The sequence below is a fragment of the Coffea arabica genome, chromosome 7e, assembly GCF_036785885.1.
Source record: "Coffea arabica cultivar ET-39 chromosome 7e, Coffea Arabica ET-39 HiFi, whole genome shotgun sequence".
Lineage (NCBI taxonomy): Eukaryota > Viridiplantae > Streptophyta > Magnoliopsida > Gentianales > Rubiaceae > Coffea > Coffea arabica.
In genome coordinates, this window is record NC_092323.1 from 21,912,505 (window position 1) to 21,929,050 (window position 16,546).

At 35.7% G+C, this 16,546-nt stretch overlaps 1 protein-coding gene and 1 long non-coding RNA gene across 3 annotated transcripts; both read left to right on the forward strand.

Moving 5' to 3' along the window:
* The first annotated feature begins 6,758 nt into the window (after positions 1-6,758).
* Positions 6,759-12,536, forward strand: LOC113718990 (uncharacterized). 2 transcript variants are annotated; one of them, XR_011818615.1, is made up of 3 exons: positions 6,759-9,222; positions 9,920-11,893; positions 11,999-12,536. It is a non-coding gene; the product is annotated as an uncharacterized lncRNA (long non-coding RNA). The 2 variants fall into 2 exon arrangements; XR_011818614.1 differs by having other exon boundaries at positions 6,759-7,029; positions 11,999-12,529.
* Positions 12,537-14,084: 1,548 nt separating this feature from the next.
* LOC140011298 (uncharacterized) lies at positions 14,085-16,214 on the forward strand. The gene has a single exon (XM_072060083.1). It carries the CDS (start codon positions 14,085-14,087, stop codon positions 16,212-16,214), a length of 2,130 nt encoding a protein of 709 aa, XP_071916184.1.
* Positions 16,215-16,546: the final 332 nt, after the last annotated feature.

The following is a 16,546-nucleotide window of genomic DNA, read 5'->3' on the forward strand; positions in this document are numbered from 1 at the left end:
CTACTAGATGAAGAAATGTCCTCTTTCACCATAGCTACCCTTATTGTTTGACATGTGGCAGCGGGAACGGAGAGATTTTTCTCCAGCAGGGTCACTCGACATTCGAGCCATCAAATGACTTCAAGATCAATTCTTTGTTAGGCTCTAAACTTTTAACAAAGGAGCCCAACCACTTGTTGTAAGAAAAATCAAACGAGTCAGAGGATGCCTCTGATAGTCATAGCCATGCATCTCCTCCAAATTCTTTCTTTCTCCAACTTTTAGTGTACTTCCGGTCTATTTAATTTCAAATTTGATATGTTTGTCCATAAAATCAGCCACTTTTGTGCTATTTATTGACCATGATTCAATATTTTTCTAATGGATCTCTCCCAACCTTTGCATTTTTAGCCTGTATACCTTCTCGTTGTCTTGGACGTTGGATTACACCTAATTCTCAGATTTTCAGCAATATAATTTCTGTACTTTTTCCTCAAAATTTGCAACCCTTTCTCTCATTTCTCTTTACCGGGGACTCTTGACACTCGCTGCTTCCCCTTTTTCATTTGTTTTCTATCAAAGCTATCCTTTACATTTGATTTCTTTTTTTTTTTTTGGCAATTTACTTACTTTATTTTTGGAATTTTATTTTATGGTTTGGTAGGAAACTAGGATTTCATACGAAAGCACCCTTTGCGTTGTTTAGTTCATATTTCAGGCTTTGAGCTAATATCTAAGAGCCCATATTTTGGCGAAGTATCCCTGATGGAGTTGTGGATGACCTCTCCCTAAATTGCAACCTTGTATGTAGCCATAGCGTTGCTATTATCTCCTTGCTGATTTCGTGGGAAATCTGACGCTAATTTTAATTGGGAAATCCACTACTTCAGTGATTTCAATTTAAATAATTTTTTATTGTGTTGTGATACCAATTTAAATTCTTATTTGTGAATTTGATTATTTACAGGTTTTCTTGCCATGTAAATACCTACACAGCAGTACTCTAACACAATAGCTAGGTACTTCTTGTATGTTTCGATATTCAGCAAGTCTTATTTTTTGTGCATTTTTTATTTAGTGTTAGAATTTTCTGGGATTAAAGTCTTCCAAACAAGCTTGGGTTTCATTCAGATATATACTTATAGTTGTTAGCATGAACTGTTTCTAATGTGGTAAACTTAATGTCATGAAAGGACTGTGCATTTCTAAACTTAATGTCTTGGAAGGACTGTGCATTTTCAAAAGTATTCGTACTTTGAAGGAGGGGCTGCTACATGAGGTTATGATTTCTAAAACTCCTGATGATTAGTTTTTCATCCTAAAAAAGTCATGCTTTGGAATTATTTTAAATTACTTTGCAGGATGAAGGATTACATATTAAACCTTTGACCTCTTTGTGAACAATTATTAGACAGAGGAAATAAAGTTATTTATTTTGATCTATTTCTCCTTCTATATTTTGGGTTTTTATCCTATGCAAGTTCCTATATTTTTTTCCCTCTTTTGGTCAGAATCTCAATGGTAGTTCTTGATAAACTTTACATAGTACTTGCAGCAAAAATTTTGTTTAGGTAATTATACATGTGTGTGTGTTCTTTTGTTTTCTGTAAAATGGCAGCCAAGTGTGAAATTTTGAATAAGTAAGAGTGTGCGAGTCTGTCCGTTTTTCCCCCTTAAAAAATGGCAGCTGCATGTGTTTGTGTGCCTTTTTGCTTCTCTAAAAATGGTAGCTAAATTTGAATATGTGTCTGGTTTATTGGGAAAAGTTAAATGTAGCATTGACTGAATAAGTTGATATTGGTTTCTTAATAGGAATGCCAATGGCTTAATTCTTCTCGTTGCATTATTTGTAGGGAATGTTGAACGCTAAGGGGGTTTTTTCCCTCTCTAATTTGGATTTAGTCCCAGGGGAATATGAAGGTTGCATATCTTTTTGTTTTTGTGGTTTTACTGTCTCCCTAACCAATGAAAGATATATTTAAAGCAATCAGTTTTTATGGGGTGCAAAGCAAGATGCTTGCATTTTTGATCGACACACATGTTCATGGGATTTTAATATTTTTGTTTCTAGAGTCCTGTAACTGATCTGTGTTATTGTTTTTGAAGGATTGAAATTATTGAAGGTTTCAGTGGATTTAGTGAAAAATCTCCACTTAGAGATGGAAGATGGAAAATGTCATCTACTGGAAAGTGAGTTTTAGATGTGGGCTCCTGTTACTGAGGTGTGATGTATAATTTTCTGCTAGACATACGAATGGTCTCTTTTTTTTTTCTAATGTTAATAAGAACTTCTTAATGTTTTTATTTTCTTTATTAGTTTGGTACTTTAATGTGAATCTTAGAGGTAGTTTGGGTGATAACAGAGGATTCGCATGCTTAATTTTGCTTATGCTTTACAACTTTTTTTTTATTTTCTTTGTGGTATGTGCTGCTAAATCAACCTGTGTTTGTTTATGATGCATCAAAGTGAAATTACCTTGGGATGGACTGAATATGCCAAATGTATGCCTGATTGTTTCAGATGTCGGGCGTGTGAGCCATTAGTTTGTCATGTCCAAGCTGTTCCAGTTCCTTTGACCTCTCACTTGATTCAATTCCACATGTTCATTAATTAGTCACAGCAATGTGGAATTTTTGGGTCAAATTGCATTTTCCCAAACGCATTGAAAAAGGTCATCATGGGAGGATATCTCTTGCATTGATAGCAAACCAGGTAACTCTCTTGCACTTATATTATTTTTGGAGCTTTCTTATTTCAATTTACTAGTCTTGGTTGTGAATTTTGATCAATGTTTCGATATACATGATTTGGTAGCTCACACATGCCTTAAACTATTGATTGGTTCCTAGTTGCTTTGAGTTTTAAAAAATAAGGACTGCAAGAAAAACTGAAAAAAGTATGATTGCAGTAAAACTACAAAGAATCTTGAGACTTTATGTTATCATGTCTTCGATTAGTAAGATATTCCTTGGGAAACTGCATGCATTGACAGGTTAAGAGGCAAACCAATTAAAGGTTCCATTTGACATACTATCAAGCCTTGATGATAATATTTTGTAGTAAAAAAAGAAAGCAGAAAGTAATTTCTAAAAAATCTTGCAGCATTAGTTATCATCTTCAGTGCCTTGGGAAAACTCAATTAAACAGGTTAACAGCATTTGAATGCCAATATAATAAGGAAATACAGGTTATTTCCGATATATACGGCCTAGAATGTAAATTTTGGTGGGCTGAATTTTTTTGTAAATCCATAACAGTGGTCTAGCCTAAGTTATGCAAAGAAAGTTATTGTAATGAGAAGTTTCTTGCAATGTTTCATTTGCTTATTTAGTCCAATTACTTTTGAGATACTTTTCCATTTTCCAATTTCCATTTTAAGCATTTTTTTTCAACACGTGTCGTTTAGATCATTTTGTGCATGAATGTTGGAACTTCTCTTGAATTCTCACATGAAAAACATTTATCATCCCCACCTTCCAGTTCTGTACTTGTAGTTCGTTCCTGTAATACAAGTAGTGCGTCAACCAAGAGAGTGGGGTGGGCTGTAACTTCAAAGATCCTCACACCTTCAATCAAGCTTATCTGTTGAAGTAATGCTGGAAAATTTTTAAACACATAGAGTCTTATTAGGATAGAGTCCTTAAGTGTGAGTACTTTCCTAATACCTCTTTTCTCCAGTAAGCCTGTTTGCTGCATCACTCTGTAGAATCTAGAAAGGCCTTCATAAGTCCCTCTCATTGCTCTTCAAGAACATGTCCTGGCAGTTTGGTGACGGATAATTCTTGGGCTTGACTAGTGCATAGGTTTTGAATCTTTATTAATACTCGCCTTATTCCTGTCCATATGTTAAGTTAGAAGACATTGCCGATATCATTGCTGATATCTGTTCGTTATGAAGCGGTTTGCATTTGATAATACATTCCGACATTCATAAAGTTGTTATTTTAACTAATTTGAACACTTTAATTGGCAGAACGACCAAACGTCTGCCAACAAATGTGGACTCGATGGAATGCCACAAAATGATGGAAATGATCTTCCACCATAAACTGATGCATTGTGTGAAGAAAAATAATTTTTACTTTCTACAATATTTCTCTTTTGCTTTTGGTTTTTGCTATCCAATAAAGTAGTGCTCTTAACTTATAAACATGGCTATTGTTGACTTTCAGTTGTTAGTACTTCTGACTTAATTTACATGATCTTATCTAATTTAATATCAGTGTATTCAGGAAGCAGAATTCAAGATTGATTTGTAGCACAAACATTAAATTGCTTTCCATGTTATTGCACAGTCCAAAATATTAAACCCATTTACGCTCCCTCAACAAAGGAAAATAACTTAAAGCAAAATCCATTACACTGTAACAAAATCCACAAATTTTACCGTAAAATTTTAGATACAATTATCCACAATACTTAAATTAAACTTAAAAAAGAATATGAAATTTCCTTTACATATGAATGACATTGTGCAATTTACTACTATCTTATCTTATTTTGAGACTAACAAAACAACACACATGTCTAAACATACACTCACAAAGAAGCAGCAAACTACATTCTGTTTTTTTTTTTTTTTTAACTTAGCAAAAATCAAGTGCATTCGGATGTAAAAATCACCTCACATTTACGAGTAACCAATACCTTGTACATGTATCGGTATGTTGTTCACCTTTTTTTTTCCAAATAATAAATTAACAAACAAAATGTCACAACAAAAAATCCCCATAAATTGTATTGCTTTTAAGTGGTCGTTTGTGCATTGATCGGACATGATTTTGTGCATATTTTTAATTTGTCACCGTGGGCATCATTTAATTTCTCACCATGTGCAAGCACGGTATTTATCTGCTAGTCAATAGAGAAAGGGCGTAGCAAAAGAATAGTAAAATTTGCCTCAAATGGTTGTTTTGTACACTTTGCGTATTGTTGTTATATGCAACCCATTTTCATTGGCATTGGATCCAGAAATAGCTTTGGATACCAAGCCAAAAGGAAAAGAAAATCTAAAAATTTATGCAACCGTTATCTTTATATGTGTCTTTCTTCCTTGCTCTATTTTCATGTAGAAACCTTCTTTAATTGGCGGTACTTTTGGAAGTCTAAAGAAAGTAAATATCCTAAAACTTTTTCTTTACTGTTTCATCCTTTAGTTTCCACTCCAAGTGATTAACTGTTCAAACATATTAGAATGAAAATTCCAAGAAACTAGATGACAATTTTGCTGTGCAATTTTTATACTTTTTTATCAACTCGCCTCGCTTTGCAACTGTTCCTTCCTTTGGCAAATTTAATGACAATCAAATTAAAATCTCCTGAGATGGAAACAAGTTGATTGCATTAACGATCAGTAGTTTTCGTATAAAGGATTTTGTTAAATTTATAATGCACTTTGATCTCACATATCAAAATTCTCTCTTCAAGAAAATACCTTTTTTTTAATGAAAGAGCCCATATTTTTGTTAACATAATCCTTTTTTTTTTGTTTGTATTACACAAATCTCTGTTCTCTACAATTTGTATTGAAAAATTGTATCACTTTTATAGGGTTGGACATAATCCATCTCTTTTCACTACACAAACAATTTGATCCGTTTTAACTGTTCAAACTGATCAGAATGAAAAATCAAAGAAACTAGATGGCAATTTTGTTAAGCAGTGTTTGCACTTGTTTATTCTACTGATCTCGCGCTGCAACAGTTCCTTCCTCTAGAGAAATTAATGACAATCAAATTAAGATCTATTAAGATCAAAATAGATTGTTTGCATTAAGGATCACTAGTTTTTCCATAAAGGATTTTATTAGAATTTATGATGCATTCTGACTAGTGACCCCACATCAAAATTCTCTCTTCAAGAAAAGTCTTTTTCTTTTTTTTTTTTTAGAAAGAGATTATATTTTTGTCAACATAATCCTTTTTTTTTTTTTGCTTTTTATTACACATATCTCCGCTCTCTATAATTTAAGTAGAAAAATTGCATATGTTTTTAGGATTGGATGTGATCCGTCTCTTTCCATTATACATATACAATTTTAAAATATGCCTTCACATTTTGAAGTATTTTGTCACAATAGAAGAAGACGGAGTTGCTTTTACGTTACTGCTATAATTGGAAGCCCTCAATTTTTGAAAATTATAAAATAACTTTAAAAAGTTTATTTTTTTAATATTGCCTCACTCTTACTTCCTCATGTTTCAAAAGTATTTTATCTAGCACCACTTTTGTTCCCCAAAAGTATTGGAATTTTTTAAATTTGCCCTCACTCTTTCTAAAAGAGAACCTTGAAATTTAACATAATGCTATTTTTAATTTCTTTCTAATAAATCTTATTTACTTAACATTGAACTTCATTTTATATCTAATCATACGAATCACAGGTGAACCAAATAATTCTTTAACAGTTTAACTGTGTGAAAATTATTTGCGAATAGGTTAAAAAATATATCTATTTGTGAGAGCCTGAAATTAATTGTGCAATTTATAGTTTATCTAGAATTGAGTATGTTGCAATTTGCTTGTTATTATTTAAATTACGAATTTACTTGTTTCTTGTGATTAAACAACTTGATTGTACCTTAAATTGGTGTAGGATCAACCCTTATAGGAATTAAAACTAACTAGAATAAGAAATTAGTGTGGACATGGCATGATAATATAGAAGTGAGGGGTAATAGCTAAAATAACTCTTGACAACTCACATATGATTGACAAGTGGAGATGACTAAGAGCCAAGTGTCGGTAACCGTGCAAGACATAAACTCCTATAGTCAAAGCTTTCTTTCGGTCTTGCTCCATTTTCTAGCCAAGAGGAAGAAGAAAACTTGAGAGAAAATTTAGAGTTTGCTTCCTTGTTTCAGCCCATGGACACTAGAGTGTCTTGCCTCCATTTCCAGCTGAGAGGAACCTTGTGTATTAACTCCATTTCCAGCCGAGAGAAACTGGAGGGAAAGCTGAGAGGAAACCTTGTCTAACTCCATTTCCAGCTGAGGAGAAATCAGGAAGGTGAGCTAACTTCCAGCTTGATTTGTAGCAGCAAAAATAAGGTAATATGGCTTAGAAACTTCAATTTTCCCATATAACTTAGAGAAATTTGGATGCATGTTTGGTTTGATGTTTGATGGAAGTAAATTTGTGCTAGGAACCTGTTTAATGCTGGAAATTTTTCCAGCTTGCACCGAGCTAAGGAAGCTCATTTCTATCCAGCTTTTGGTTTATATTATGTTGCAAGTTGCTAGAAAATCTTTTACTCCTTTTGGTGAATGAATCTTGGTGAAAATATGGAATGCATGTGAACTTCATGATTGCTGAAATTTCCAGGATTGAGGCTGAGAGTTGACCTATGCATTATGGTTTCTAGTTGCAATTTTTGGTTGAATTTTTTGGGAAATGCATGATTATTACTTCACTCTATGTTATAAGCATGTTGGTAGGTGATTTAAGGTTGAAAGTAAGTGAGAAAGGTGCTGCTTTGGATGAGAAAAATGGAAGAAAGTTTGCTGAAATTTCCAGTTTGAACCGTGGGAGGAGGGCTGTGTTTCCCAGCTTGTAACTTCAATTTTGTTGAAATTTTTCTAGGAGATTCATGGCTTTATAGTAACATTATGATATATTATATGATTTATGCTTGAATCATGAAAGAAAGTTGAGTTTTTGGTTAGAAATCCACATGCCCGTAGCCTGTTTGGTTTTGAACCATAGCTAAATTTCAGCCTTCAAAAATTTGTTGCTATTTTACTGCAAATTCTTGTAATATACCTTGGTTTAGATTTGTATCAAGTTTGGTGTTATAAATCTAAAGGCTATAAGAAACAAATGACGAATGGTATCGCAGGATTTTCTTGCTTGAAACCCGAGAGTATGTAGCTGCCATTTTCTTTAACTTTAACTCCAAAATGTTAGTTGCAAACTTGTACCTTTTAGCTCATTAAACTTTTAATGCTTTAAACATGACATGCATGAATAGATTCACCGGTTTTTTTTTTTTTTTGGAAAATTTGAAGTAACCTTGGTGAGAAAAATTCTACTAAAGGAGCTGAGAGTGAGGGTAAGGTTTCTCAACCTTTCATCTGGAATTTTTAAGAATTTAGCTAGGAAATCCTTCTTATATGTCCAGTACCATCTTTATTTAGAGTTGCAGGCTAGTTTTCCTGGGTGAAAATTCGTTTAATGGGGCTGGAGTAGCTATATAAGGATTGTATGGCTGTGAGACTTGTTAGTTGCCCGATTGGGAGTCTAGCTACAATTCTTGTTTTCAAAACAGATTTTGGAAATTTTGCTGGATTTTCAAAGCTGCATGTTCTCATTTCATTTCAGTATATTAGTGAGTGCATGTTGGATATGGTTGATAATTTGATAGATTGAATGAAAATCTTGAAAAATATATGGCTGGAATTTCAGTTTTGAGACTCGAATGATTGGCGTGTTTTCTCAGGCTTAACTTCCATCTTGTGAACTGAAGTTTATACAAATATTGGTTAAAATTACCCTATGGTACTCTGTTTTGCTCTATATATTATGCCTACATTGATTTGAAAAGAAATATTGAGTCTTTGGAAAAAGAAACTGGGGGCTAGTTGAGCTTGCAAGACTGTTTGAACAGATTGGGATAGTTGAGGAGTTCAAGTTGTCTTCTGAAAATGTTAGGAGATTTTAATCAAACTTTGAACTAAGAACAATCTATAAAGAATAATGGTAAAATTCAGGTTGGATTTTAGGAGATTTGAATGAAGGAAATAGTGAACTTTTGACCAAAAACATGAAGTATGTCCTGCTAGAATCTATTTTAAGCAATCCTAATTTAATACTTAGATTCTACCTTTTAACTTTGAATTTCTAAGGTAGAAACGAACCAAAACTAATCAAAACTTTTCTAAGTTACCTTATAAAAGTTTTACCTATAAAACTCATCCAAAAATCTAGGAGGAAATCAAAGAAATTCATAAGATCTCTAAACTGCCAAACTCTGGAAAACTTACTTTGAACCTTGATTTTAAATGATGCTTAGAACCTAAATCCCAACTTTTATTGGCATATAATCACCTTAAATCTCCTTCTAAATATGTATATACATTAAACATCTTGGGTTAAATATACACATATATATACTTTAGTCAAAATAATCATGTGAACCTTAATTTCACCATTTGGGAAAATTAATAAGTTTATAAATATCTCAGAAGCCGAGGGAGATTCGGCGGAGGGTCCAAGTACCGAGGTGTGAACTCAAAATACTTTAGGTGAGTGTTTCCGGATTTGTGTGTCTAAACTGCTTTTGTTTTACTTAAGTGATGTTATGTGATAAATGTGCTTATTATGGAATATTGCTAGCGATGCATTATAAAGTGTATTTCAATTGTCCCTTACTTTCTAAGTCGGGGGTATATTTTATTGTATTAGACTTAGTTGAGTTTGAAGGTTGATAATTGATCAAGTGTTACTGTAAGTGTGCATGAATGCAAGCCGTATGTGTACTTTATCACACTGGTTGAACTGGGCCCCAAAACCCTCTGTTCAACAAACTATTCGAGCCAGCAAAGGATTTGGTCAAGTAGAATGATAGTTTTGGGTAAGTGCTTCGGTATACTCGAGTATTACCTTGAAGTTTGGAGATTATTGAACTGATTAATGAATGTAGGGGATTGTTTATTATTTTGGAGGATATAAGGGGGTGATTTTGGCAGAGTGTGTAGTGATATTGAAATGACTCCCAGAAGGAACTTGTATCCTTTTATATTGAATGAGTTATTCTATTGTGAAATGTATAGTGTTATATAAGTGGCTCCTAATGAGCACCGTATCCTTTTGAAAGTAATTATATAGTGAAGTGTTCTTTACTTGTTTAATTTTTACTGGTATAAGTGTTTATTGAATGTTGCTTATTTGGAAAACCTCACTGGGCGTAAGCTCATCTCCTTAGCTTTGTTTTCCTTACAGGAGTTGAGGTTGGAAGAAGTGTCGAGTAGAGATAGACGGTTTTGGATGGTCAAATTTGTATATCGCTATTTAAAACTTGTAATTTGTTTCTTTTAATGGACGAATTTACATTCTAGTCTAGTTGGCTATGTACTTAAGATTGAATGTGTGGTTGTTTAATGGAAATGTTATCTCTGAAGTTAATGTGAGTGAATGAGTTCTGGCGAGAGTTAGGCAGGCGGTTCGCTAAACCCTAGGTTTCGCCCTAAGGGGTGGTAGGATCGTCACACTATTAGTCTTATAAGTAATATTAACAATTTTGCAATCTTACCATTAGATAACATGATAATTACTGCACATCATAAATCACGACCTACATAAAATTTTTTGATTTTATTTTTGCAATGTTCAATAAATTTGTTAATGCGTACGTTAAAGTTGAGACGTTAGGAATTAAAGGTCCTAGGTTTTAACACCTCTATCCCCTCCCTACTTCTTAAATCCCACTCCTCCTCTGCAAGAAAAAAATTTTAAAAAAAAAAAAAGAATTTATTCATGCATATTAAACTTATTGTAACAAGTACTTCTATAAAAAAAATGTAAAAAACTATAGGTTGTGAGTTGAATCCAAAAATTATTTCACCCTCCGAATAAAAGTCATGACTCCACCGCTGCTGCTTCTCTTGTTGAGTTACGTTGTCTGCAACGTGAGCAACTACTTCGATCCCAGCATTATAAAACCATTCATTTTGCACATGTAGTCAAATTTCAGATTTATTGTGAAACAAGGTAACAATCATGAATGACAAAACAGAAGGGAGGGGTAGGAGGGATGGGCTGGATGGTTCAGAAGAAAGAGTGCAAGTGAGAGATCTTGGGTTTGAATCCTTCAACTTACATTATTAAAATAATTTTTTTTAAAAAAAAGAATGACAAAGTAGAAATGAATGCAGAAACTCTATATCATATGAATGCTGTCACATATTTCTTTCGTTTCTTCTCTTTTTTTGTTTTGTGGTTTTACAATAAAAGAAAACCTACAAATATGATTAAATGCAACATTAGAAAAAAAAAGTAAAGACCAATAGAAATGAAAATAGAAAATTTGCGAAAAAGAAAGTTTTAGTGAAAATGAAAACTCCGGTGTCTATAGATTTGGTTTTATGCATGCACCGACATGGTCACAAAGCACAATTAGTGTTTTTATGTACTAAGCTTTTGTAGCAGACAAGCATTTCCCCTACCAAACTTGTATGCTTGGGCAGAAGCCAAGGACAAGTCCTCTTTTTTTTTTTTCTAATTTGTTTCTGGCTAGTAGGGGAGGGGTGGGATTTAAAAAGTAAGAAGCAAAAAAGGAAAATTTGAACTTAGGGCCTTTAGGTCATGAGATCTCAATTTTAACCATTAGACCAAAGGGCTCTCTGGTCAAAGGCAAGTCTTCTAATTGTGAAATTACTTGATATTAAACTTTGTAATTGTTTTTTCTACAATTTTCAACTCTTAGAATTCAAAAGTTCCCAAAATGATCTTTGATTATTGTGAAGGGCTTATTCTAAACCTTAAAAAAAGAAAAGAGAAAACGGAAGAGTTTGAAATTGAAATCAGAAATCTCACAGTGCTTAAACACCTGAGGATGAAAGGCACAGTGCTGAAACACCTCAAAACGAACCGAGACAGCAATGGACTCCTCCAAGTGAAAGTATCATTAAGATAAAAATGGATGCAGCAGTCTCAGCAAGCATGATCAGAACAGGACTTGGCATTGTAGCAAGGAATTGGACTGGAAAAATAGAAAGCCTGGGGTTAAAAAAACCAACGGAAAGGGGATGCAATGGTAGTGGAAGCAGAGGCAATAAGGATGGTTCTGATCATGGCTAAGGAGGCAGGTGGCAACAGATTGAGATCCAATCAAATTGTAAAGCTATAGTAGACAAAATCCAAGGAAAGAATGAGGATGAATCAATTTTAGCAACTCTCCTGGAGGATATTGATAGGGTATCATTTGTTAATAATTTTATTATTAATTTCCCTTTTATCCCTGCCAAATATCGTGTTAATTGTTGATATCTACTCATATTTGGTATCTGGATTTAATTTCAGGAATGAAACAGAAAACTACCAAACATGAGGGACTTTCTGGAGATAAATGAAACTTCAAACAAGCCACAGGCCAGGGCCACAGTGCTGAAAAGAACTGGAATCCCATTCCTTTATTTTTTGTTGACTAAGAAGACTACAACCAGAGACTTCGGCGGTGAGAACTTCAAGGCTTGGGCCTTTGGTTCGGCAGGGACCACGGAGGAAAGGAAAAGGGCTTTAGTCATTTGGCTCTTAAGAAGAAAGCAACGTAGAGAGCCAGAAAACGAAGAAGTAATTTGGAGGCTTGTGGCTAAGTGGTGGGGACCACTGGATGAGCCTTGAGGGATCCTTCTTTTGGCTTTTTAAGAAACGTACAGAAGCAAAGGACCCTTCAGTTTAGCTTTTTAGTTTAGTTCTAGTTTTCTTTCTTTCTTTCCTGAGACTGGCCTCTGACGCACGCCAGGTGTTCGACAATATTCTCCAACGGGAAAAACATCCTTTATTCCTTGTTTTCTGGTAAAAACGCAATGCCTTTGCAATTTATTAATTCGTGTGGTGATTTAATTATGCGGCGTGGCTAAGTCTTCCATCTAGTCAAGGGTCAACTCGACGGCGCAGTCCCGAAAATCTGTGAGATCTAATTAGTTTTCACGCGTTCCTTAATTTATTAATATTTGCACGTTGCCTGCTTGAATTTTCTTGGGATTATTTTATTAATTGGATGTCAAGGGCCCGATGTTCAATGTGATTTATTAGTCTCGTGCCAATTTAGTCAATTAAATCCGTAATTGTTTGATTGATTAATATTAGTGGCAACTGGTGTGTTTACACATTAGGGGAACGTGCAATCTAATTTAAATAACCCTCGTAGCGTGTTATTGATTAGGGCTAGGTTTTTCTAGTTATTAATGCAATTGGAAAATTAATTCCTACGGTCGTACCTAGGAGTATTTTTTGGTTAGGGGTAATTAATGGTCGTACCTTAGTTATCAATAATTTAAGGAAAAATTGGTCGTTAGAGTTTATCGGCGACTATAACTAGCCTATTGAGAAATTAAGAGAACCTCCCTTGCATCGATGATCAGATAAATGGACTGTGTCTGAGTAGTTGTATCCTTGGCTAGAATTTATTTATTCTTGATTTAATTCCTGCTATATTTGTGTTAGTTAATTATTTATTTTTAGTTGAATTGTTTAATTGTTTTTAGTTTCATTCCGGTGAAATCCCCCCTTACCAATTGAGATTTAAAAGAGACAAATATCCCCAATCCCTAAGGAGACGACCCTACTTGCCACTGTCTACTATTCAGTAACTTTTTGTCAACTAATTAATTCTAGTATATCGGATTAAGAAAACTCTTCGGGAACAAGGTGAATCAAGTAATCTATTGCACACCTAGAGTCCCTGCTCCAGTACCCGGGATTAATTATTGACTGTTTTTAGTGGTAGATTAGGATTTTATTATTATTATTGCACAGGTTCGACAACCTGTCAATTTTTGGCGCCGTTGCGGGGGACTGGTGTCAATTATTTGTTTCTTTTCAATTTCAATTTTGTTCTAATTTTCTGGTATTTTTTTTTCTAGTTTATGCCTCGTTCTTCTCGTACAGGAGAATTAATTTTCGATCCTGAAGAAGAGAAGACCGCGCGTAGAACAAGGAAAGAAACCAGACAGCTCAGAGAGGAGCAATCTAGTGTGACATCTCAAAGACTAGATCCAGAGGTTGAGTTGACAGATTTACGTGGCGAAAATTCAAGTGATTCGTACCAAGAGAACGTCGTCATGGCAAACACACAAACATTAAGGGAGTTGGCTGCTCCAAACTTAACCCAACAACCTCTTTGCATAACTTTTCCTCGCCTTAGTGAGAATGCAGCTTTTGAATTAAAACCTGGTCTAATACATTTGTTGCCTACTTTTCATGGTCTGCCAGGAGAGGAACCCCACAAACACATGCAGGAATTTGATGTGGTGTGTTCGAGTATGAAGCCTTCGGAGTAACTGATGAACAAATTAAATTAAGGGCCTTCCCTTTCTCTCTCAAGGATTCGGCAAAGGACTGGTTATACTGTCTACCTGCATGCATTATCACCACGTGGCCAGAGATGAAGAAAAAATTTTTTGAAAAATATTTCCCTGCATCCAGAGCTGCTAGTTTACGAAAAGAAATATGTGGCATCAAGCAATTTCACGGGGAATCCTTGTATGAATATTGGGAGAGGTTCACTAGGCTGCGTACTCGATGCCCTCATTACGAAATAAGCGATCAACTGCTGATTCAGTACTTCTACGAGGGGCTACTGATGAACGATAGAAATATCATTGATGCAGCAAGTGGTGGTGCACTAGTGAATAAGACTACCCAAGAGGCACGGGAACTAATCGAGCGAATGGCAGAGAACTGCCAGCAGTTTGGTACGAGAGAAGATGTTCCTACGAGAAAGGTCAACGAGGTAAGTTCATCTTCCATTCAACAGCAGTTATCTGAATTAACCTTATTTGTTCGACAGATAGCTGTAGGAAATGTACAGCAGGCCAAAGTGTGTGGGATTTGTACGAACATTAGTCATACCACTGACTCGTGCCCACAGTTACAAGAGGAGGGAATTGAGCAAGCAAACATGGCTGGTAACATGCCCATGCCACGTAGACAGTATGACCCCTATTCCAACTCATACAATCTGGGTTGGAGGGATCATCCAAATCTGAGCTATGGGGGAAATAAGCAACAAAATTTCATCCCCAATAGACAGCAGGGCTTCCAACAACAATATCAAACAAGGAATCAACCCTCCTCTGCCTCAGGTATGTCCCTAGAAGACATGGTTAAAACCATAGCCTCTAATACTATGAAATTTCAGCAGGACACTGAGGCCAGCAGTCAAGAGATGAAGGCGCGTATACAAAACTTGGAAAATCAGATGAGTCAATTGGCCTCAATTGTCAACCGACTGGACTCCCAGGGAAAGGGAAAACTTCCATCCCAACCTGAGGTGAATCCCAAGAATGTAAGTACAATGACCCTCAGGAGTGGGAAAGAGGTTGAAGGACCAGCACCAGTGGCTCCGAAGGACAAGAATGAGGACCGCATTGAGAAGGAGGTTGAGGAAGAAGGAACGCCCGGCACAAATAAAGAGGTAATACGTAACCCAGTGGTTCCAGTTAAACCTAACCCACCACCTTTTCCTAGCAGGTTGGAAAGGCCTAAAAAGCAAGACAAGGAAAAGGAAATTCTGGAAATGTTTAGAAAGGTGGAGATAAATATCCCCTTACTTGACGCAATTAAGCAAGTACCCCGGTATGCCAAATTTTTTAAGGACCTATGCATCAATAGGAAGAAATTGAGGGGAGATGAAAGGATAATTGTGGGAGAGAACGTATCCGCAGTGCTTCAAAGAAAACTTCCGCCCAAGTGTGGAGACCCAGGTATGTTCACTATCCCTTGTAAAATAGGGAACACTAGCATTAGGAATGCCATGTTAGATTTAAGAGCCTCTATAAATGTGATGCCCAAGGCTATTTATGCTTCTCTAAATTTGGGTCCCTTAAAGGAAACTAGCATTATAATTCAATTGGCTGATAGGACTAATACTTATCCCGATGGGGTGATAGAAGATGTGTTAGTGCAAGTGAACAATTTAGTGTTCCCAGTTGATTTTTATATTCTTGATATGGGTAATGAACGTTCTCCAAATCCATCACCAATTTTGTTGGGGAGGCCCTTCTTGAGCACGGCTCGTACAAAAATTGATGTTAGTGAGGGCACCCTAACGATGGAATTTGATGGAGAAATAGTTCATTTCAGTATATTTGAGGCCATGAAATATCCGTATAATTCTAATACTATTTTTGCTGTGAGTGTAATTGACCCTTTTGTGCAAGAAGTATTTGAGATTAATGGCAGGGATGAATTGGAGATAGCAATCACCAAACATTTGGATCTGGAAGCAACCCGTGAAATAGAGTTAGGTGTCAGTTTGCAAAGAATGGTTGGAGCCTTGCATTCACTAGGCCAAAGTTATCTAAGGTATGATGTCGCTCCTATATTCGTGCCTGAACCACACCTAAAACTATTACCTTCTATCGTGCAGGCACCTGAAGTGGAGTTGAAACCCCTGCCCGAGCATTTAAAGTATGCCTATCTAGGTGAAAAAGAGACGTTACCAGTGATAATCTCATCCAAAGTATCACCCAGGGAGGAGGATAAGCTGCTACGGGTTTTAAGGAAGCTATAGGTTGGACAATTGCGGACATAAAGGGTATAAGCCCGTCCGTGTGCATGCATCGAATTCGCCTGGAAGAGGATGCTAGGCCGATAAGACAACCACAAAGGAGATTGAACCCCATCATGATGGAAGTGGTCAAGAAAGAGGTGATCAAACTTCTGGACGTAGGAATTATTTTTTCTATCTCAGATAGCCCATGGGTGAGTCCGGTCCAAGTGGTGCCAAAGAAAGCAGGGGTAACTGCGGAAGAAAATCATGAAGGGGACCTCGTTCCAGTTCGAAAGCCTACGGGTTGGCGCCAGTGCATCGATTACCGCAAATTGAAAGCGGTGACCAAGAAG

Bases quoted from the DNA above. Each gene is read 5' to 3' on its own strand.
- LOC140011298 (XM_072060083.1), top strand. From the start codon at position 14,085: ATGAAGAAAAAATTTTTTGAAAAATATTTCCCTGCATCCAGAGCTGCT.